General features: G+C 41.1%; 1 protein-coding gene across 4 annotated transcripts in view; it reads left to right on the forward strand.

Annotated features, from left to right (window-relative positions):
* TASP1 (taspase 1) overlaps positions 1-23,403 on the forward strand; it is a 329,261-nt gene that overhangs the window by 81,362 nt on the left and 224,496 nt on the right. For all 4 annotated transcript variants that reach the window (XR_010725983.1, XM_066234263.1, XM_066234264.1 and 1 more), the window contains one exon: positions 8,745-8,824. Coding sequence is in view for 3 of the 4 variants with exons in the window: in XM_066234263.1 (XP_066090360.1) it covers positions 8,745-8,824 (80 nt within the window). In the remaining variant the exon portion in view is untranslated. The remainder of the gene's footprint in view (positions 1-8,744; positions 8,825-23,403) is intronic.

The following is a 23,403-nucleotide window of genomic DNA, read 5'->3' on the forward strand; positions in this document are numbered from 1 at the left end:
GTTTCTATGTTCTTTTTTATGCTGTTTAAGTTTTCAGTAAATTCATCTACTCTTCCCTTAAGTTCATTGAGCATTCTTTTAACCAGTGTTTTGAACTCTGCATCCAGTAGATTGCTTGCCTCCATTTTGTTTTGTTCTTTTTTTTGAGTTTTGGTTTTTTCTTTCATTTGGAACAGTGTTCTTTGTCCCTCATTTTGGCAGCCTCTCTGTGTTTCTGTGTATTAGGTAGAGCTGCTACATCTCTCAGGCTTGATAGAGTGGCCTAATGCAGTAAGTATCCTGTAGGGTCCGGTGGCACAGCCTCCCTGGTCATCCACTGGGCACTTAGGTGCATGCTCCCCTGCCCAGTACCCCCACCTGCTGTGTGCACTGTGTGGGGGTACTGGGCAGTTGAATCTTGATTGCTGCTGGAATGTCAGTTGGAAAGGATTTACCCCCCAGGCCATTCAGCTGCAAGGACTGGCTGTGATCACTGCCCTCTGTGAAGGATCAGCTATACAGGGGCCCACCCCACTGAGCAGGACTTACTTCAGTTGGGCTCTGCTGAATCCGCCCCTCCAGTGTGTCACTGTGGAGGTGGTTGGGTGGTGCTTCAATGTGGTCTGAAGTGTTCTACCGGGTGTGCTGGCTCTGCGGCCTTGTGGGAGGTGAAGACCAATGTCAGTCACCACCTGTGTTCTGCCCAGAGCCACCCTGCTTGAGCTACAGACTGATTTGTAGAAGGCTGCTACTTGTGTTGGTCTTGGAGGTGCCCAGGAGAGGCCAGGCTGCTAACCACAACCGGCTACTACTAGTGCCAGGACTGGGGCCACTTAGCAAGAGGTACAGGGCACACTGTGGCCAGATGCTGCCTGTTGGAGAGATTTGAAGAAAGTCTGAGGTGTGAGCCAAGACAGGCTATTTGTATAGGAAAGCCACTGGAAACAGTTTGGATGGGCCTGCAAGTTTGGTGAGGTCGGGTCTCAGGGAATACCAGGGTGGGACAAACTTTGTTAGCCAGGTTGATGGAGACTCAGATATGGGGACTGCCTGCTGGCTTTGTTAGGGGAGGGCTCAGAAAAGGAACAACGGCCTCTGCCAGCACTTTTGTCTGGCAGAAGGCTGCTCCCCATCTCTCGCTCTGATTCCAGACAATCCAGTTCCTTCCTGTCTGTCCCTGGTACCTTTCTAGTCTGAGTAAGTCTGTGCTTGGGTCTTTTAAGAAGAATTTGCTAAGGCTCTTGCAGTCCTCTGTCTCACTCAGCCACAATCTCCATTGTTTTTTACAGTCAGAAGTTATAGGGACGTCTTTTCTTGGCACTGGGACCCTCTGCTGGGGGCCCTGGTGTGGGGCTGGGACACATCGCTCCTGGGGGGGGGGGCTTCACAGCTGAGATAAGCTTCTCAATTTTTATCTGCCTCACATAAGTGTGCAACCAGCCTGTTCCATGCCTCTGTCCCTCCTCCAGTCTTGATGTGGCTTCTTCTTTAAGTCCCTAGTTGTAGGACTTCCATTCATCTAGGTTTCTGAGTGCTGGTTTTCTGTGATTTAGTTCTAATTTTGACATGGTTGTGGGAGGATGTGCATACCACGTTGACCTATGCCGCCCTCATGACCAGAAGTCTATCTGAGGAAGTCCTCTTCTTTGCATAGTGTGCTGAGACTCTGATAGCAATGGGTATTGCACTTTCACAAATGCTCTTCTGTATTTATTTAGATGATCTTATAATTAAAAAAAAATTTTTTTTAAACATTTTATTTATTGATTTTACAGAGAGAGGGGTAGGGAGCGAAAAGTATCAACTCATAGCTGCTTCACTTTAGTAGTTCATTGATTACTTGTCTTATGTGCCTTAAGTGGGCAAGCCCAGGTCTTTGAACCAGCCACCTCGGCATTTCAGGTCAATGCTTTATCTATTGCACCACCACAGGGCAGGCAAATGATCTTATACTTTTCTTATCTAGTCAGTTAATGTAGTGATTGGTTGTATTTTGGCTGTTAAGGCAACAGTTGCAATCCTAGGATAACTTCTACTTGGTCAAAATAATATTATTCTTTTACTATATTGTTAGATCCAATTTGCTAAATAGTATGTAAATAATTTTTCCATCTTTGTTTAAGAAAGATATTGGCCTGTTTTGCTTTTTGGATATACAGTGTTTCCGTAAAGTCACGGTGCACTTTTGACCGGTCACAGGAAAACAACAAAAGATGATAGAAATGTGAAATCTGCACCAAATAAAAGGAAAACCCTCCTAGTTTCTGTAGGATGATATGGCAGCATGCGCGCATGTGCAGATGATAATGTAATACCGTGTATATAGCGGAGCAGCCCACAGCCATGCCAGTTGAGATGTGGACGGTACAGAGGAAAATTCAGTGTGTTCTGTGGCTTGCTAAATTCAAATCTGTGACCAAAGTGCAATGTGAATATCGGTGCATTTATAATGAAGCACCACCATATAGGAATAACATTACTTGGTGGGATAAGCAGTTGAAGGAAACCGGCAGTTTGGTGGAGAAACCCCGTTCTGGTAGGCCATCAGTCAGTGGCGAGTCTGTAGAGGCTATACGGGATAGCTACCTAAGGAGCCCTAAAAAATCTGTGCGTGAGCCCGCATTGAACTGCACTGAATAGGTATGAAACTGGGTGAGTTTTCCTTTTATTTGGTGCAGATTTCACATTTCTGTCATCTTTTGTTGCTTTCCTGTGACCGGTCAAAAGTGCACCATGACTTTACAGACACTATATATTTCATCAAATTTGGGAAACTTTTGGCTATTATTTCTTCAGCTATTTTTGCTGACCTCTCCATCTTTTAGGATACCAGTTACACATCTATTTGGCTTCTTGTAGTAGTCCTATAGATCACAGTCCTAGTCCTACTGATCAAATGATGATTTACTTTTTCCATTCATTTTTCTTGTTTCATTTTGAGTAGTTTTTAAGTTATTATCCTGCAGTATATAATCACCAGCTAATCCCATCTAATTTATTTTTTATATCTGACATTGGAGTTTTTTTATCTTCCAGTTTGATTTACATCTTTAAAAAGCTGTCTTCCATGTATCTACTTAACATATTTTATCTTTCCTATAGCTTCTTGAACATATAGAGTTATAACTGTTTTCATATCTTTGTTAATTCAATCATCTTTACAGTGTCTGGATTGTTTTCAATTGAATGATTCTCTCATTATAGATTATATTTTTCTGCTCTTTGCATGCTTGGTAATTTTTTATTGGGTTCCAGACATTGTGAGTTCTACCTTTAGTGCCTGATACTTTTGTATTTTAATAAATATTCTTGAGCTTTATTCTAGGATGTGGTTAGATTATGAGGTGCAGTTTCATTTTTTCAGATCTTGCTTTATACTTTGTTACATGCAACTAGGGAAGCATTTAGCTTTGAGCTAATTTTGTTCTGCTCTCTGGGCCAAACCCTTCTAAGTATTATAACAGATGCATCTAGAATGAGGTTTTTTACTTTGGTGGGAACAAGAGCTGTTGTTTCTGGCTTTGTGTGAACTTGGGGGAATTGTTTCTTCTAAAACTTGCACATTCTTTCCCGTACTTTGGGTAATTTCCTCTTACACATACACTGATCTCCCTTCAGCTGAAGACTAGAGGGGGACTCTGCACATCTCTGGAGTCCCTTTTCTGTGCAGCTGTCTCCTCTCTGGTCCTCTGCCCATTGAACTCTGGCTACCTTGGCTTCTTTGGATGCCCAACTAAGAGACTGCTGGGCTCTTCCTGAATTAACCATCTTATGCTGTGGCAAGGAAACTCCAGGCAGCAAGCTGGGGCAGTCACAGGGTTTACCTCATTTGTTTCCTCTCTCTTAAGGATCACTATCTTTCTGGGCCTATTGTCTAATGTTTAAAAACTGTTATCTTCTTTATTTTGTCTGATTGTGTTTTTCACTGGGCCAAGCAAGAGTGTAAATTTATTCCTTGTTACTCCATCTTGTCCAAAAGCTAAAAAGTTCGCTGTAAACCTGCAATAAAGCCCCATTCCCTGAGTATCCTAATGTATTGTTTCTTTAAAAATACTATTTAACATTTTGTAGTTCATAAATTTATTCAAATTTTTGAATATGCTACTTTTGTTGTATGAATGTGAAAATTTGAAAGCCTAAGGATGAAAAGATACATAAGTGACCTGTCAACTAATCAGAAGCTATAGATTTAGTTGGATTTCCATTCAAACCAGTTTTTAAACAATAAAAACAATAGAACAAATTTATAAAATAATAAGGGAAATGTGAACATTGACTACATTTTGAGTCTAAGGATTTATTGTTACTTTTTTTGTATCAGTTATGTTGTAGTTATGTTTTTTTAAAAAAGTCATTTTTTGAGTTGAGTGCAAAATATATTTGAAATTCTATGATATCTGGGATTTGCTTCAAAATAATTTGAGTGAAGTTTTAAATGAATGAGATTAGCAATGTATTAATAATTGACGAAATAGGTTGATGATTCATTTGACTCATTATACTGTTCTCTGTAATGTAATGTTTGAAAATTTGTATAATAAAATTTTTTTAAAAAAGTTCAATTCTTATTTTTAAAGTTGGTTGAAAGTATGCTATTTGCAAATAACAGCAAGTTCTTCCTTATTTGTACTTCATATGTCTGTAATTGTTACCTAATCAATAGCCGCTAATTTGTCTTCCTTCAACTTTGTATATTTATGATGAACAAAGAAGTGACAGGTAAAATAGAAAAAAATCAGTGTTTATGTCCAAAGAAGCAGCTATCATTTTCTCCTATAACTTTCTCATCTAATAAAGAATTTGATTCGTGGGGCCCCTGAGTATTGTTCAGAGCTTTCTCAATCACTAAATACACAATTTTAGACTGATTATGAAATCTTGGTTTTTTTGAAAATGGGTGGTTCTCATTCATAAGATTGTAATTCACATCACTGTGTTGCCCAGGTAGCCCTTCTTGGGGACCTCTGGCTGTGTTGAGCTTTAACAGCACCTATAACTCAGCTCACTGAAGGTGTTAATCATCCTGCTTCAGGGCTGGTCCCCCTAGAGTGTGGTTGCTTGTTGTTTATGCACTTTAGACTTGTAAATTAAAGTGGGTATAATGAAGGAAAGTGTTTTTTCATTGGGAATATTGACACTCTAGTTTACTATATTTTTAATATCTTGTCAATGTTTATTTAATGCTTAGGTGCTTTAGGCACTATTCTAAATGCTTGGGATAGATCAAAGAAAACAAAGATTCCCACTCTTATGAAGGTTATAGTTTATTTAGGGAAGACAGAAATAAACCATATGTATAATATGTAAATTATAAAGTATATACAGTATTTTCGAAGGTAGAAAAAAGAAAAACGTGAAACCAGAATGAGAGAGCTTGGAGGGAGCACTGGATAAGGGTACAAATTTTTTTTTGTATTGTTCTGACATGAGAAGTGGGGAGGCAGAGAGACAGACTCCTGCATGTGCCTGACTGGGATCCACCCAGACAGACTCCTGCATGCGCCTGACCGGGATCCGGTCATACCCCCAGCATACCCACCAGGGGCAATGCTCAGCCCATCTGGGGCATTGCTCTGTTGCAACTGGAGCCATTTCAGTGCCTCAGGTGGGGGCCATGGAGCCATCCTCAGCGCCTGGGCCAACTTTGCTCCAATGTAGCCTGTGGGAGGGGAAGAGAGAGACAGAGAGAAAGGAGAGGGTGGAAAGGGTGGAGAAACAGATGGGTGCCTCTCCTGTGTGCCCTGGCCGGGAACTGAACCTTGGATTTCAACACATTGGGCCGACGCTCTACCACTGAGCCAACTGGCCAGGGCCGGGTACAGTTTTAAGTAGGCCTTCTCAAGCACAGATGTTGGAGTGGACAAGGAGATCTGGCTTTTGGGAACATGTGATAGAGAGCACGGTCAGGTGAAGGCCCTGAGACCGGAGCCCTTGTGGTTGTTTAAGTCTTTAGAGGCTAGAGTAGAATTAGCAAGGGGGCAACAGGAATAAGAGATGAGGTGAGGGGCAGAAAGAGTCGGGTCCCTTGAGAGAGTTTGTAGATTCTTGTGAAAACTCCAGGCTTTACATTAGCGTTCTCATGAGAGATTTTGCAGGATTTTGAGAAGAAGAATGTCATCATTTGACATGTGTTTTACAATGATGTCAGTGGCTGGTAAGAGTATACTGGGTCTGGGGGCAGAGCAAGGCAAGCATGAAAGTAATGAGGACTCTGCAACAATCCAGGTAATAAATAGGTAATGGTGGCTCGGACAAGGGTTTTAGCAGTGAAGGTGGTGAGAATTGGTCAGATTCTGGATATAGTGTAAAGGCAGTGTCAGTAGGATTTTTCTAACTCGATTGAGGTAAAACTTTTCTTTTTTTCTTTTTTGAGATTATATATATATATATATATATATATATATATATATATATATAGAGAGAGAGAGAGAGAGAGAGAGAGAGAGAGAGAAAGAGAGAGAGAGAACGGGGGTGGAGGAGCTGGAAGTGTCCACTCATAGCAGTTGCTTCTTGCATGTCCTTTGACAGGGCAAGCCCGAGGTTCTGAACCAGCAACCTCAGCATTCCAGGTGGATGCTTTATCCACTGCGCCACCGCAGGTCAGGAGGTGAAACCTTTCTACAAGTTTTCTCTTTGGAGAGTCAGAAGACAGAGAGATTTAAATTGGTACTGCATTTAATGTTCTGGAAAGTGACTTTTTCTTGACATGTTAGTATATTTTTTTTTTTTGCAAAATCTTATGGAGCTTTACAGGATCATAAAGTGATTTCAAAAGCAGTTATTCCATTTTGTGTGATGATGAGCTACAAGACAATTTTTGATAGCAGTTTAAGGTCTGATATTCAGTGTTCTTATTCATAAGATGGCATCCAAATATTCCTCTTTCTATGAATATTGTAAAATACTTAAAGTATTTAAAACCTTGCATGGCAGACAATGGCAAACTGATTTTTATTTAGAATCAGGAATGAAAAATAACACTAAGCCTGCTCAAGCAGTGGTGCAGTGGATAGAGCATCAGCCTGGGATGCTGAGGACCCAGATTCGAGACCCCGAGGTTGCCAGCTTGAGCACGGGGTCACTGGCTTGAGCATGGGATCATAGACATGACCCCATAGTCACTGGTTTGAGCCCAGAGGTCTCTGGATTGAAGCCCAATGTCACTAGCTTGAGCCCAAGGTGGCTGTCTTGAGCAAAGGGGTCACTGGCTTGGCTGGAGCCCCCCCCAGTCAAGGCACATATGAGAAAGTACTCAATGAACAACTAAGGTGCTGCAACAAAGAATTGATGCTTCTCATCTCTCTCCCGTCCTATCTGTCTGTCTGTCTCTCTCTAAAAATAAAAAGAAAAGAAAAAAAGAAAACTAAAAGTATTTTGTAAAATTCCACTGATTCCAGAAATTGTAACTGAACCCCAAATGGTCAATGGGCATGCTGATCTGCTTATTTAATTTATGACTTCAGCATCTCTTTTACATGTTTACACGAAGAGAAGTCATTTCTTATGTCAAATTCTTTTTCCAGAAGAAAGTGCTAAAAATGCCACCGAGACAGGTCAGCTCACGTCCAGGTTCCTATTTCAGTTATTATTCCGTGTGAATGTTATGGGCAGCTTTCCCTTCGGTTTCTTTGCAGTGTTCTACATTTGATACAAGAATAGGAGAAACTTCTCTATTTTCAGATTCCTTTAGAATTTAAAAATAAATGGAAGTTTGAAGAGGTCAAGTTGTTTGTTCTTGTTGGCCCTCTCTCCTCTTTTTTCAGTGCCCCCTCCATCCCCACCTTTCTGTACATTGGAAAAACAGTTATTGGGCGTAACCATTGGTTTTTCATTGGAACCATTTGGGTATGTTCCTGAGTGTCTACTTAGATTTTGTTTTGCCACTCTGTCACTGATCTTCTTATTAACAGTCGAATCTAAGGATTTCAATATGTATTGCTTTGAGTTTTTCGTGTTGGAATGATTAGAAGAACAGAAACAAAAAATAGGGAACAGGAAACTAATGAGCAGGCACTTGTTCAAGGAATCCATTACTAGCTGGCTGAGATCTTTAAGAAGTTGGCTATGGAAGGAGATGAAGTGACTGATCATAATGGTAACTGCTTGCTATGATGTGTTAGAAAATAGGGCGGTTAATTATCCTGCATGCTATTTGAAAGCTAGCAGTATTCTTTTATTTACTTTGTTATGTTGAAATGTGCAGTTTGGGGCTTAAAAATTACTTCTGGGACATCACAGTACTTAACACAATAAAAATGATTTTGAGGGTCAGGTTTATATTTCTTTTGCATCAAGGCTTAGAAATTTAAGCACATTTCATTGTTTTGGTGCATCTTTAGATGTACCTACTCATTTTGAATTATGCCAGGTGTTACAGTAGGCGAGAATACCATAGCTGAAGGCATTCACGTAGACTTTGATTCTTAACCAAATTCCATAGATCTTGTGATGTAAACTGAGACCCATGTTGACCTAAGTTATATCTTAATATTTTCCACTGGGAAAGAAACATTTTTTACTTGTTATGTTGCATTTTACTTACTCGTTATTGCAAGTGAAATGGTAACATTTCTAATTGTAAAATTTCTAACATGGGAAAAATTTTAAAGAATTTTTTTGGCATATAATCATATTATTATTTTGAAAAATCTAGAATTATATCTATATGCAAAATCTTTTTCAGATGCCTTACTGTATTACTTTATTGAATATGTAGGAGGAGATGACACTGGGAATTCTTAAAAGAATAATTTTTCTGTTGTTAGCTTTTTAGTTGGAGAAGGAGCCTACAGATGGGCAGTAGATCATGGAATCCCCTCCTGCCCTCCTAACATCATGACCACAAGTGAGTAAAACCTTTTCAAAATTAAGCTGTACTAGCATATATACCCGAGAGTGTTACATTGCTTCTGACCCATAAAAAATACTGATATTTAAGGAAGAAAGCTTATATATGTTGAAATATTTCTAGTTAAGAGACACATAGAAAGTTATTTGCTTTTAAGCCACGTTTATATTCCTGAGGTCCCCACATTGCCTTTTCATGCTTTTATAGAAGTATTGCTAAAGGGTGGCTCTCAGGCTACTTAGAATAATTGCTAAGAGGTAAACTTTAATACCACCACCTTAGAGAGAGAGAAGAAAACGTGTATTATTACTTAACTGCTCCTGAGCTGAGGAAGGCCTTTCTAGGTACCAAGTACAAGAGAGGGAGAAAAAGTGACTACAGGAGAGTTATGACTGAGAAAACACATCATAAATATGACAAAAGGATACATATCCTTCCTTAATCTACGAAAAGGTTTGCCGAGTTCAAAACCATACAAATACTTGTAAATACCACAATAGAAATATGGTAAAAAAGTCATAAATAGATAATATAATAGAGAAATTTATATTAAAATGAGTACATGTCAAATTTGTTCTCTCTTAAATTGTGTGCTAAAAAATATATTACTGCTGGTAGCTGTCTAGTGAACTGAACATCATATATTGCAGGTACAAATATAAATTGGCAGACATTTTGGAGGACAGCTAAGTAGTATAGATCAAAAGCCTTCAACTTATTCAGCTTCTAGGAACTTGTCATTAGAGAGGCAAAGATTTAAATAGAAGGGTACTTTGGGAGCATTAAGAATATAAAACAAATTGAAAATATGTCCAACACAGAGGAATGTAAGTAAATAAGTTACTATATATTCTTATGTTCTTAATTAAAAATTGATATCAAGACTAATGTCTGATAGTGATTAAATCTAATGACTGTAAAATGAAAAATGAAATTTTAAATATGTATATATGCATGTTTGATATATCTATTTAAAAAATCATAGCTATATGTGGATAAGAACAAATATTTAAAAAATATACTACTTGTTTTTTAAGTTAAAATTTTGTTTTTTTATCAACGTAATCTATGAATATAATTTAAATAATCAAAGGAAGTTAATGAAGAATGATTATCTCCCAGGAAGCCAAATAGTCTAAAAAAGAAAGGATTCTGTAGCATTGTAAGTATATAACAGGGAGCAGCTCTTACAGTGATGTTCATGGAGCTACCTGCTAGTTCAGTATAGGAAGGCTGGAGAGAAATGTGCATGTGGCAGGAAGCAGGGACTATGGGAGTTCTAATTCCCGTAGCCCCCATCTCTCATGCGGCCTTGCAGTCTTCCCAGTGGAACTCATGGTAGAGTTAGTATACCAAATAAACGAAGCAGATTATCTGCTAGTTCCGTTTGGTTTTCCTTGGAGATCCCTCCACCCGGCACCGTTGAGACTGGAGTGGATGCTCACTAGGTTTTCTGCTTGTCATTGCTGGTCTTAACCTCACCATTATTTTGAATTCTCCTTTCCTCTCTCCAAAATCACATTCCCTGCTTCCTGAATCTTATTAGTTTTTTTTTTCTTTCTTTCTTATTTTACTTTCTCATTTGGTATATGCAAGACTGGAAATAATTTTCCCTGAGGTTTTTGAAGAAATTGTTCGTATTTTTTAATTTCCAGCCATGCTATTATGCAATCCTTTGGCATTTTGATTCCCATGTTTTTGTGTGTCTTAATCTTCACATTCTCCTGATCACAACGAAGCATTTTGGGATGGAACTTTTTTATTCAGTATTCTGGGGACTCATTTTGCACTTTGAATCTGGAAATTTATATGCTTCAGTTTTGGAGAAATTAAAAAAAATAGTGTCCTAATCTCTTCTACTATCTTTCCTCAATTTTATTTTTCTAGTTTCTATGAATTAAATGTTTGATAGTGTTCCAAATCTTGTTTCTTTTTCAAAAACTATTTTTTCTTCATTTAAACATTTCTGTCTTTTGTCCTACTATCTTGGAAGGTTCTTCAATTTTATTTCCCAAGCCCTCTAACTCTGATGAATTTATTATTTTGGTTTTCATAGTTTTAATTTCTAGAGATTCAATTCTGATTAATACTTTAAAAAAATAATATCCTGTTCTTGGTTCATTAACATAATACATAATTTGGTTGATTTCTTAGGGTATTGTTTAAAATTAGTTCTTATCTGCTGTTTTTCTTTCTGCTGTCTTATTTTTTTTTGTTTCAGACCCTAATACATGTTAGCCAGTTTCCTCAACCATCTAGTGACCCTCTGCAATTTTCATACTTGTGAGTGTGACACTTAAAAGCCATTTGGAAGTTTTGTTTGTGAACACTGGTCTGGGTGACTTCAAGAGGCTGTGGTGTGATCAGGCTTTTTGGTTACGGGAATTCCCAAGTGTTTCCCCAACAAAACCAAATGTCCATGTTTTTTGTTTTATCAGTTAGAGGGAAGTCTTCCCAGCTCTGGCAGGGCAATAGCTAGTATTCTAGTGTAGAATGAAGGAAGGGACCGGAGATCTCTCCTTGCCTTATTCGAACTTTTTAAATAAAATTCAGTTTGTTTCTTTTTGTGTGTGTTTGTTTTTCTGATGTGGGAAGCGGGGAGGCAGAGAGACAGACTTGTGCGTGCGCCCAACCAGAATCCACTCAGCATGTCCACTAGGGGGTGATTCTCTGCCCATCTGGTCCGTTGCTCCATTGCAACTGGAGCCATTTCAGCACCTGAGGCAAAGGCCATGGAACCATCCTCAGAGTTCGGGCCAACTTTGCTCCAATGGAGCCTTGGCTATGGGAGGAGAAGAGAGAGACAGAGAGAAAGGAGTGGGGGAAGGGTGGAGAAGCAGATGGGTGCCTCTCCTGTGTGCCCTGGCTGGGAATTGAACCCGGGACTTCCACAGGCTAGGCTGATGCTCTAGCCAGGGAAGAGCCAAACTGGCCAGGGCCAAAACTCACTTTTAAGTGGAGTCATGGTATGTGGCCCCACACTGTACTTGATGTCTGCTGATTTGGGGCCCATCTGCTTCAGCCTCTCCACAGCTAACCTTTTCTGCAGCATGAGGACAGGAGTTAGGCATCTACATGTTTCTTATTGACAGTTTCTGCCATTTGGCTTTCAGAGGTAACAGGTGCTTTCTATTTGGAGCTCTTCTGGTTTTTTTTTTTTGTAAGGAATTAGTTTACATTAGAAGAGATTAGTTTGCTTAGTGATGTCTTGGCTACCAGGCATTGGTGTTTATCTTCCTCTCTTCAATTAGTTACTGGTTATTCATCCATTTGCTTTCTGTTTTTTAAAATTTTATTTTTTTATTTAGAAGGTTTTTATTAAACAGCTTATTCTGAGCAAACACCACATTAGGTAATAAGAGAAATAGAAATATCACGTAAAAGTAGTTTCATAAGCAACAAGGAACTTGTATAATATGGCAGGGAAATATAATTGTGGAAAAGGAAAATAAACAGCAGAGACTGATCTATTTCCCAGCATTGTGTTGATGCTGCCCTGCTCAGTATTGTTCTCCCTGTGCATGCCAGTCTTTCTGGTAAGGGTTTGGTAGGGTGCAGAGAGGAACTTACTTGTGGGTTTAGTCTGCCAGTTTTACTTCAGAACGTTTATATAAAACAGTGTTATAAAATATTATTAGATATTTTGCAGATGACAAAATATTTTGATTCTACATTATTAAGTGTTTTATGCTTATAGCAAAAAATGTGTCTATATGTATATATAAATATATTTTCCTATAGATTTCTTATGACTTCCATAACCAATCAACAAGAGGTGGTTTTTGAATAAATAAGGTATTTGAAAGTTAAGTTTGGCCCTGGCCAATTAGCTCAGTTGGTTAGCGCATCATCCCGAAATGCCAAGGCTGTGGGTTTGATCCCTAGTTGGGGCACATAGGGGAAACAATCAATGAAGGCACAACTAAGTGGAACAACAAATGAGTGCTTCTCTCTCTGTATCTCTCTAAAATCAATCAGTAAATAATCACAAAAAGAAAGTTAAGTGATATATTCATCTTTTAAAAAATTTTTTTTGAGAGAGAGAAAGAGAGAGAGAGAGAGAGAGAGAGAGAGATGGAGACAGAAATAGAGAGAGAGAGAAGCATCAACTTATTGTTCCACTCAATTGTGCCATTGCTTCTCAATGTGCTCTGGCAGGGATTTGTGCCAGTGCCCTCGGGATTGAGCCAGTGACCCCAGGATCAAACAGGTGACCATGCCACTTCAGTGCAGAAAAGAACAGTAATGACATCTGGTGAATTTAGAAGGAGAAATTATGCTCTGGCGGTGCCCTTGGTGGTCCCTCGCATCTGTCTCTTGCTTCAACAGTGTTTGGATGGAACAGGTCCAGGGACGCCCCTTTCTCCAGCCCCCGACCACCCTCCAACCTCTTTCTTGTCATCCCCTTTGGAGCCAGCTCAGCTGCCTCGGCCTCTGAGACCCGCCAACACTGCTTTTGAGCTTACCTTCTTATTGCCGAGCAACCAGGAGCTTCCGAATTCGTCAGGGTTGTTCCACTGAGGTGGAGGCTGCCGTCAACTGCCTGGTCACCCTGCATCTGCAGATCTACGCCTGCCTCTCTCTGGGCTTTCATTTTGACTGGCAACATGGCTCTGGAGACCTCGGCCACTTCTGCCAGTTGGTGGAGGAGAACTGCGAGGGTGCCAAGTGTCTCCTGAAGATGGAAGACCAGCGTGGTGGCTGCTCCCTCTTCCAGTACATGCAGAGGCCTTCCCAGGATGAGTGGGCTAAAACTCAGGACACCGTGGAAGCCGCCATGGTCATGAGGAAGAACCTGAATCAGGCCCTTTAGGATCTTGATGCCCTGGGTTCTACCTGCAGAACCTCATCTCTGTGACTTTGTGGAGAAACACTTCCTGGATGAGGAGGTGAAACCTGACCAGCCTCTACAGGCTGGTTGGCCCCAGGCTGACTGTATCGCTTCAGAAGGCTCACCCTCAAGCACCATGAGGAGCCTTTGGAACCCAGAGGCTTCTGAGGGGCCTCCTGCATCCTCCTGACGTCTGGCTCTTTCCTGAGCCTCTCCGTGCAGCCACTGGGCAGCCCATACTTCTGACCAAATGGAAACAATAACACTTTCTGCAGCAAAAGAAAGAAGAAGAAATTATAGCTATTATATAGATTAAAATTTTTTTAAAAAGTTTATCTTATATTGCAACACTCTCTAATCCTCAATAAAAATTAGCTTGTATATTGATAGTAGTTAGTTATATGGTTTATATTTGATTACCTTTTGGGGGGACGTAAAGGCTTTTATCTCCCTTCAACGTTTCACAAGTTTATGGAATGTCTTCTAAGGTTTATCTTAAAAACTGTCTTGGGTTGGCTGGATTTCTTTTTTGTACTGTGTGTGTGTGTGTGTGTGTGTGTGTGTGTGTGTGTGTGTCGGAGACAGAGATAAGAGACCAAGAGAGGGGAAGATGGGGACAGACAGACAGGAAAGGAGAGAGATGAGAAGTATCAATTCTTTGTTGCGGCTCCTTAGTTGTTCATTGATTGCTTTCTTATATGTGTCTTGACTGGGGGGCTCCTCAGAGTGAGTGACCCCTTGCTCAAGCCAGCAACCTTGGCTCAAGCCAGTGACCCTGGGGTCATCATGTCTATGATCCCACGCTCAAGCCAGCAGTGACCCCACGCTCAAGCTGGTGAGCCTATGCTCAAGCTGGTGACCTCGGGGTTTCAAACCTGGGTCCTCTGCATCCCAGTCTGATGCTCTCTCCATTGCATCACCACCTGGTCGGGCTCTTTTGTACTTTTCATCTGTTTTATTCACTGCTATAAAATATATAAAGCTTAAAACCTACTATTTTAACAGTTTTTAAGTTTACAATTCATTGATACTAAGCACATTCATAGCATTGTATAACTATCATGCATTTCCAGAACATTTTTATCCCAAAGAGAAATTTTGTACTTCTCTAGCAGTAAGTACTCATTCTTCCCTCTTCCCAGACAGGTAACCTCTAGTCTGTTTTTTTCCCCTCTGAATTTGCCTGTACAGTACCAGGTACTTCTTATATGTGGAATCATACTGTTACTGGCATTGGGTTCCCCAAGATAGAAATCGAGAAGAAATCCCAGAGAAATTTTTAGACATATTTTTTAAGCTTATGCTTGAGCACAAGGGAGGTAGCTCAGAGGAAAGGAGGTTGTCTGAACTGGCTCGAGGTGTGTGTGTGTGTGTGGGGTAGCTGGCATCGCTTGGTTTCCTTTTATAAGCTGGGGACAAGGCGGGCTTTTTGTAAAAGACAGGCTTGCAGAATTTTACATTTCAGGATGAGCTGACTTCCTTTACCAGCTCTGCTTGCTGCCTGGTAACTGTGTTTATGTTTGCACTGTGGAGGCAGGATGGCAGACTGCTCAATACTGCCCCCCTAGGAAGGGCATATAGCGTTAAACCTTGATCACCTGCACATGCAGTCAGTAGTGTAAGCAGGCAGTTAGAAGGAAGATAAAATTAGCTACTTGCCCATTTCTCAGTGGGAGCGAAGGAGTGGTGACAGTTTTGCATTCAGCTCACCTGAAATTTTTCTGACCACTTGATCTTCACTTGGCTTCCTGGGCATCTGATGTTTTCTATTCCCAAGCCCAAAGTCCTTGTGCTGTCTCAATACAATATTTGTCCTCTTGTGTTTGGCTTATTTAATTTCTCATACTGTTTTCAAGATTTAACCATATTGTAGCATGTTTCAGAATTTTGTTTTGTCTTATAACGGAATAATACTCCATTGTATTCTTTTAGCACTTTTAATGATACTGGTACATGTCTTCTAGATTACTTTGTTTCTGATTGGAAGTTAGACATTATTTTTATCATTGTTTCCCTGTGTGTGATGTGTCTTGTTTTTTCTCTGATGTCTTTTAATAATTATTCCTTTATCTTTGGTTTTCAGCATTTTAAACAGGACATGCGTAGGTGTGGTTTTCTTTGTGCTTAGTTTTAACCGTGCCTGTTGAATCTGTGAGTTACAGTTTTTAATCAAATTAGGAAAACTCTTGGACAGTATTTTTTTCAGATGTTTTCTTTGGTCTCTGCTGTCTTCCTTTGGCTCTAGGGTTTCACTTCTGCTTATGTTAAAACATTTGGTGCTGTCACTTATTATTGAGGCCCTTTTTCAACCTTTTTTCTCTCTGTGCTTCCTGGTTCTCCATAGAAGTAAAACCAATGGGAGATCTATCTATGTCTTTTTGTCTCTCTGTCTATATATCTATTTATCTACCTATCTAAATACATTTATTAGAAAAAATTGGCAGTTATGGAGGTTGATAAGTCCCAAGATCTTCAGGGTGAGTCAGGGAGCTGAATTTTCTATCCAAGCCCAGAGGCTTGAGAAGCAGGAAGGCTGCTGTGTAGTTCTAGTATGAAGGCTGGCATTTTCGAGACCCAGGAGGAGCCGATTTCAGTTTAAGTGTGAAGACAGATAAAAGTCAGTGTTCCAATTTTAAGGTAGTCAGGCAAGAGGAATTCTCTCTTACTTAGGAGAGAGTCCACATGTTAGTTCTCCAAAAGCTCTTTTTTTTTTTTTTTTTTTTTTAATATAGGGACAGAGAGAGAGTCAGAGAGAGGGATAGATAGGGACAGACAGACAAGAACGGAGAGATGAGAAGCATCAATCATCAATTTTTTGTTTTTGACACCTTAGTTGTTCATTGATTGCTTCCTCTTATGTGGCTTAACCACGGGCCTTCAGCAGACTGAGTAACCCCTTGTTTGAGCCAGCGACCTTGGGTCCAAGCTGGTGAGCTTTTGCTCAAGCCAGATGAGCCCGCGCTCAAGCTGGCGACCTTGGGGTCTCGGCATCCCAGTCCTACGCTCTATCCACTGCGCCACCGCCTAGTCAGGCTCTCCGAAAGGTTTCAACTGATAGGATGATGGCTACGGACATTAGGTAGGACAATCTGCTTTAGTCAGTCTGCCAATTTAAATGTTAATCTCATCCTCACAAACACACCTTTACAGATGTATCCAGAATAATATTTGACCAAATATCTGTGTACCTGATAGCCCAGTCAATTTGAAACATAAAATTAACCATTATACTTTGATTTGTATGATTTCTATTGAACTGTCTAAAGGTCACTAATCTTTCCTTCATCATTGTCCAATTTTATATTAATCTCGTAATCATTTTTAAAAATATAAAATATTGTGTTTTCAGTTTTGAAGTTCCATTTAAGAAAAAAAAGTTTCCATCTTGCTCTTGAAATTCCCTGTATATTCACCCATTATGCTCATTGTTAACATATATATGTATTTGTACATACATAAATTATTATTTTTATTTTTATTATTATTGTATTTTTCCAAAGTGAGAAGCGGGGGAGGCAGACAGACTCCTGCATGCGCCTGACTGGGATCCACCCAGCAGATGCTCTGCCCTTCTGGGGTGTTGCTCTTTTGTAACCAGAGCCACTCTAGTGCCTGAGGTGGAAGCCATGGAGCCATCCTTAGAGCCCGGGCCAACTTTTGCTCCAATGGAGCCTTGGCTACAGAAGGGGAAGAGAGAGATAGAGAGAAAGGAGAGGGAGAAGGGTGGAGAAGAAGATGGGTGCTTCTCCTGTGTGCCCTAGCTGGGAATCGAACCCAGGACTTCCACATGCCAGGCCAACACTCTACCACTGAGCCAACCAGCAAGGGCTCATATATATATTATTTTTGACAGAGAGTCAGAGAGAGGGACAGATAGAGACAGACAGGAAGAGAGAGAGATGAGAAGCATCAGCTCCTCGTTGTGGCACCTTAGTTGTTTTTTTGGGGTTTTTTTTTTTGTATTTTCCGAAGCTGGAAACGGGGAGGCAGTCAGACAGACTCCCGCATGCGCCCGACTGGGATCCACCTGGCACACCCACCAGGGGGCGATGCTCTGCCCATCCGGGGCGTCGCTCTGTCGCCACCAGAGCCACTCTAGCGCCTGGGGCAGAGGCCAAGGAGCCATCCCCAGCGCCTGGGCCATCTTTTGCTCCAATGTAGCCTTGGCTGCGGGAGGGGAAGAGAGAGACAGAGAGGAAGGAGAGGGGGAGGGGTGGAGAAGCAGATGGGCACTTCTCCTGTGTGCCCTGGCCGGGAATCGAACCCGGGACTTCTGCACACCAGGCCGACGCTCTACCACTGAGCCAACCGGCCAGGGCCTAGTTTTTTATTGATTGCTTTCTCATATGTGTCTTGACCAGAGGAGGGTGACAGCAGAGCAAGTGACCACTTGCTCAAGCCGTGGAGTCATGTGTATGATCCCACACTCAATCCAGTGACCCTGCGCTCAAGCTGGTGAGCTCATATTCAAGCTGGATGAGCCTGTGCTCAAGGTGGCAACCTTGGGGTTTTAACTTGGGTCCTCCATGTCCCAGTTTGATGCTCTATCCACTGTGCCACCGCCTGGTCAGGCTGTTAACATATTTGTCATTGTTATTTTAAAATCCTTGATTATTCTCAAATCTAGGTCATCTGTGGGTCATTTTTCATTAATAGATATTTTTTTCTTTTAACTCTAGATTACCTCTTTCTGTTTAGTTGCATGTCTCAATTACTTTTATCACAATTTGGGCATTGTGGATGATATGTTTTGTGGACTATGGATTTGTTATCTTCCTTTGAATGATAATGAGTTTTGTCCTAGTATGTATTTAAGTTATTTGTACATAGCCTTGATGTTATTACAGCCTGGCTTTAGGCTTTGTTAAAGTAAATCTGTTTCAGTTTTGCTCTTAAACATAGAGTTGTTTTCTTAGTAGTAGGTTGTTGTATTTATTCCCAAAGATGTATATGTGGGCCATTCTGAGGTTTCTGTGCAAAGTCTCAAACTTTAAAACTTTGTCTCTCTTATGTTAAGTATTTACCAACTCTGTCAGCTTTTTTTTTTTTTTTTTTTCCAACTGTGACTCCAGACAGGATCCAAAGAGGAGTTTTAGGCCCTGGCCGGTTGGCTCAGCGGTAGAGCGTCGGCCTAGCGTGCGGAGGACCCGGGTTCGATTCCCGGCCAGGGCACACAGGAGAAGCGCCCATTTGCTTCTCCACCCCTCCGCCGCGCTTTCCTCTCTGTCTCTCTCTTCCCCTCCCGCAGCCAAGGCTCCATTGGAGCAGAGATGGCCCGGGCGCTGGGGATGGCTCTGTGGTCTCTGCCTCAGGCGCTAGAGTGGCTCTGGTCGCAACATGGCGACGCCCAGGATGGGCAGAGCATCGCCCCCTGGTGGGCAGAGCGTCGCCCCTGGTGGGCGTGCCGGGTGGATCCCGGTCGGGCGCATGCGGGAGTCTGTCTGACTGTCTCTCCCCGTTTCCAGCTTCAGAAAAATGAAAAAATGAAAAAAACAAAAAAAAAAAACAAAGAGGAGTTTTACTCATCTCTTCTTAGGGTTTTATGGAGACTTACTTTACCCTTACTGTTAGCCTCCTAAGGCACTGCATCTGTTAGCTTTTTAACTGTTGTTTTCCTCACTAGACTAGAAAACCCTGCATCCTTGTATGAACACTTTGAGATCATTCATAGATTTGAGGGGACATTTACATAGATTTGGGACTTCCCCTTTTGTGGCTTCCTTCTTCCCAGGATTTCTCCCTCAGTTTCTAGTTTCTTCAGTAATCCCAAACTCTTTCATCTTAGGCCAGTAAGACTGTAGTGTTTTACTTGAGATCTATTTTCTGTGTACCTCACAGTGGGGATTGCCTCATGGGGAAAGTTGTGTGAATGCAGATCACACTGTGTGTCTTTCTTTCAATGGTTGTATCCTTTCTTATTTTTGTTTTTTGACAGAGACAGAGAAAGTCAGAGAAAGGGACAGATAGGGACAGACAGACAGGAAAGAAGAGAGATGAGAAGCATCAATTCTTTGTTGCAGTACCTTAGTTGTTCATTGGTTGCTTTCTCATATATGTCTTGACCGGGAGGCTACAGCAGACCGAGTGACCCCTTGCTCAAGCCAGTGACCTTGGGCTCAAGCTGGTGAGCTTTGCTCAAACTAGATGAGCCCGTGCTTAAGCTGGTGACCTTGGGGTCTCGAACCTGAGTCTTTCCCGTCCTAGTTCGATACTCTATCCACTGTGCCACTGCCTGGTCAGGCGAATCCTCTTCTATTTCTGCCAGCTTTTTGTCATGTTCCTTCAAATATGTATATATTTTTAAATTCAGTGAAAGGGGAGGAAGCAGAGAAACAGACTCCTGTATGTGCCCACACCAGGATCCACCTGGCAAGCCCACTAGGGAGGGATGCTCTGCCCCTGTGGGGTATTGCTCTGTTGCTCAGCAACTGAGCTCTTCTTAGCACCTAAGGCAGAGGTCATGGAGCCATCCTCAGCACCTGAGGCCAATTCGCTCCAATCTAGCAATGGCTGCAGGAGGGGAAGAGAGAAAGAGAGTGAAAGAGTGAGAGAGAAGTGAGAGGAGGAGGGAAGGAGAAGTTGGCGGGCTCCTGTGTGCCCTGACTGGGAATCAAACCTGGGACATCTACATGTCAGGCTGATGCTCTATCACTGAACCAACCGGCCAGGGCCAAATATATATATTTTTTAATCTTTAAAATTCCATCCAGATTTTGCAGTTGTTAGTGGTCTGTGGTTAATCTGATATAAAGTTACTCCTTCTTTACCAGGTGCTAGAACCTATTTATTTATTTAAGAAAAGATTTTATTTATTGATTTTACAGAGAGAGGAGAGAGAGGGACGGGGGGGGCAAGAAGTATCAACTGATAGTTACTTCACTTTAGTTGTTCATTGATTGATTGCTTTTCATATGTGCCTTCCTCTGGCAAGCCCAGGGTTTCAAACCAGCAACCCCAGTGTTCCAGATTGACACTCGACGTTCTATCCACTGCAGGCTGCTTTTTAATTGTGTACTATTAACAAATGTAATAATGTAAATTATAAAAGAATAAATTAACAAGTATTAGATGTTGCACATTAATAAAGAAAGTTGATTATTTAAACATTGTATCCATTACCTTTTTATTTTTATTTAGACAATTAATTTTAATGGAGTGACATTGATTAACTAGGGTACATAGATTCAGAAAAAACATCTCCAGGTCATTTTGACATTTGATTATGTTGTACACCCATCACCCAAAGTCAAATTGTCTTCTGTTACCTTCTATTTGGTTTTCTTTGTGCCCCTCCCCCACCACCTCTCTCTCCTCCCTTCTCATCCCCCTGGTAACCACCACATTCTTGTCCATGTCCATGAGTCTCATTTTTGTGTCCTAACTATGTATGGAATCATACAGTTCTTAGTTTTTTTCTGATTTACTTATTTCACTCAGTATAATGTTATCAAGGTCCATCCATGTTGTTGTAAATGATCCTATGTCGTCATTTCTTATGGCTGACTAGTATTCCATAGTATATATGTACCACATCTTTCTTTATCTAATCATCTATTGAGGGGCTTTTTGGTTTTTCCATGCTTGGTCACTGTGAACAATGTTGTGATGAACATGGGGCTGCATGTGTCTTTACATACCAATGTTTGTTTTTTTTACAGAGACAGAGAGAGGGATAGATAGGGACAGACAGACAGGAACACAGAGAGTTGAGAAGCATCAATCATCAGTTTTTCGTTGCGACACCTAGTTGTTCATTGATTGCTTTCTCATATGTGCCTTGACCCTGGGCCTTCAGCAGACCAAGTAACCCCTTGATCGAGCCAGCGACCTTGGGTCCAAGGTGGAGAGCTTTTTGCTCAAACCAGATGAGCCCGCGCTCAAGCTTGCGACCTCGGGGTCTCGAACCTGAGTCCTCCGCATCCCAGTCCTACGCTCTATCCACTGCGCCACCACCTGGTCAGGCTGTACCAATGTTTTTGAGTCTTGGGGGTGTATAACCAGTAGATGGAATGCTGGGTCATATGGTTGTTCTATTTTTAATTATTTGAGGAACCACCATACTTTCTTCTGTAATGGTTGTACTACTTTACATTTCTACCAACAGTGAAAGAGGGTTCCTTTTTCTCCACAGCCTCTCTAACACTTGTTATTACCTGTCTTGTTGATAATAGCTAACCTAACAGGTGTGAGGTGGTATCTCATTGTACTTTTGATTTGCATTTCTTGAATAGCTAATGAAGATGAGCATCTTTTCACCACTGAGCTATACCCCCGCGCTTGCATCTTTTCATATATGTGTTGGCCATTTGTATTTCTTCCTGGGAGAAGTGTCTGTTCATGTCCTCTTCCCATTTTTTTATTGGATTGTTTGCTTGTTTGTTGTTGAGTTTTATGAGTTCTTTTTATATTTTGGATATTATGCCCTTATCTGTGCTGTTATTTGAAAATATTATCTCCCATTTAGTTGACTGTTTTGTTGTTAGTTTTTCTTGCTGTGCAAAAGCTTCTTAGTCTGATGTAGTCTCATTCATTTATCTTTGCCTTCACTTCCCTTGCCTTTGGAATCAAATTCACAAAGTGCTCTTTATGGCCAAGGTCCATGAGTTTAGTACCTATGTTTTCTTCTATGTAATTGATTGTTTCAGGCCTTATATTTAGGTCTTTGATCCATTTTGAATTAATTAAGTACAAGGGGACACACTGTAGTCGAGTTTCATTCTTTTGCATGTGGCTTTCCTGTTTTCCCAGCAACATTTATGGAAGAGGCTTTCTTTTCTCCATTGTGTGTTGGCCCCTTTATCAAAGATTATTTGACCATATATATGTGGTTTTATTTATGGGCTCTCTATTCTGTTCCATTGGTCGGAGTGTCTATTTTTCTGCCAATACCATGCTGTTTTGATTATTGTGGCTCTGTAATATAATTTGAAGTCAGGTATTGTGATGCCCCCAGCTTCTTTCTTTTTCCTTAGGATTGCTTTGGCTATTTGGGTTTCTTTTTCTTCTTTTTTTCTTTTTCTTTTTTTTTTCATTTTTCTGAAGCTGGAAACAGGGAGAGACAGTCAGACAGACTCCCGCATGCGCCTGACCGGGATCCACCCGGCACTTCCACCAGGGGCGACACTCTGCCCACCAGGGGGCGATGCTTTGCCCATCCTGGGCGTTGCCATGTTGCGACCAGAGCCACTCTAGCGCCTGAGGCAGAGGCCACAGAGCCATCCCCAGTGCCTGGGCCATCTTTGCTCCAATGGAGCCTTGGCTGCGGGAGGGGAAGAGAGAGACAGAGAGGAAAGCACGGCAGAGGGGTGGAGAAGCAAATGGGCGCTTCTCCTGTGTGCCCTGGCCGGGAATCGAACCCGGGTCCTCCGCACGCTAGGCCGACACTCTACCGCTGAGCCAACCGGCCAGGGCAATTTGGGTTTTTTTATAGTTTCATATAAACCTGAAGATTTTTTGTTCCATTTCTTTAAAAAATGACATTGGAATTTTGATGGGAATTGCATTAAATTTGTATATTGCTTTGGGTAGTATGGTCATTTTGACTATATTTAATCTTCCTACCCAAGAACAAGGTATATTTTTCCATTTCATTGTATCTTTTTTGATTTCCCTTAACAATACTTTGTAGTTTTCGTTATATAGGTCCTTTACTTTCTTTGTTATTTTTATTCCTAGATATTTAATTTTTTTGTTGCAACCTTGAAGGGGATTATTTTTTTGAGTTTGTTTTCTGATGTTTCATTGT

This window comes from Saccopteryx bilineata, chromosome 6, assembly GCF_036850765.1.
Source record: "Saccopteryx bilineata isolate mSacBil1 chromosome 6, mSacBil1_pri_phased_curated, whole genome shotgun sequence".
Lineage (NCBI taxonomy): Eukaryota > Metazoa > Chordata > Mammalia > Chiroptera > Emballonuridae > Saccopteryx > Saccopteryx bilineata.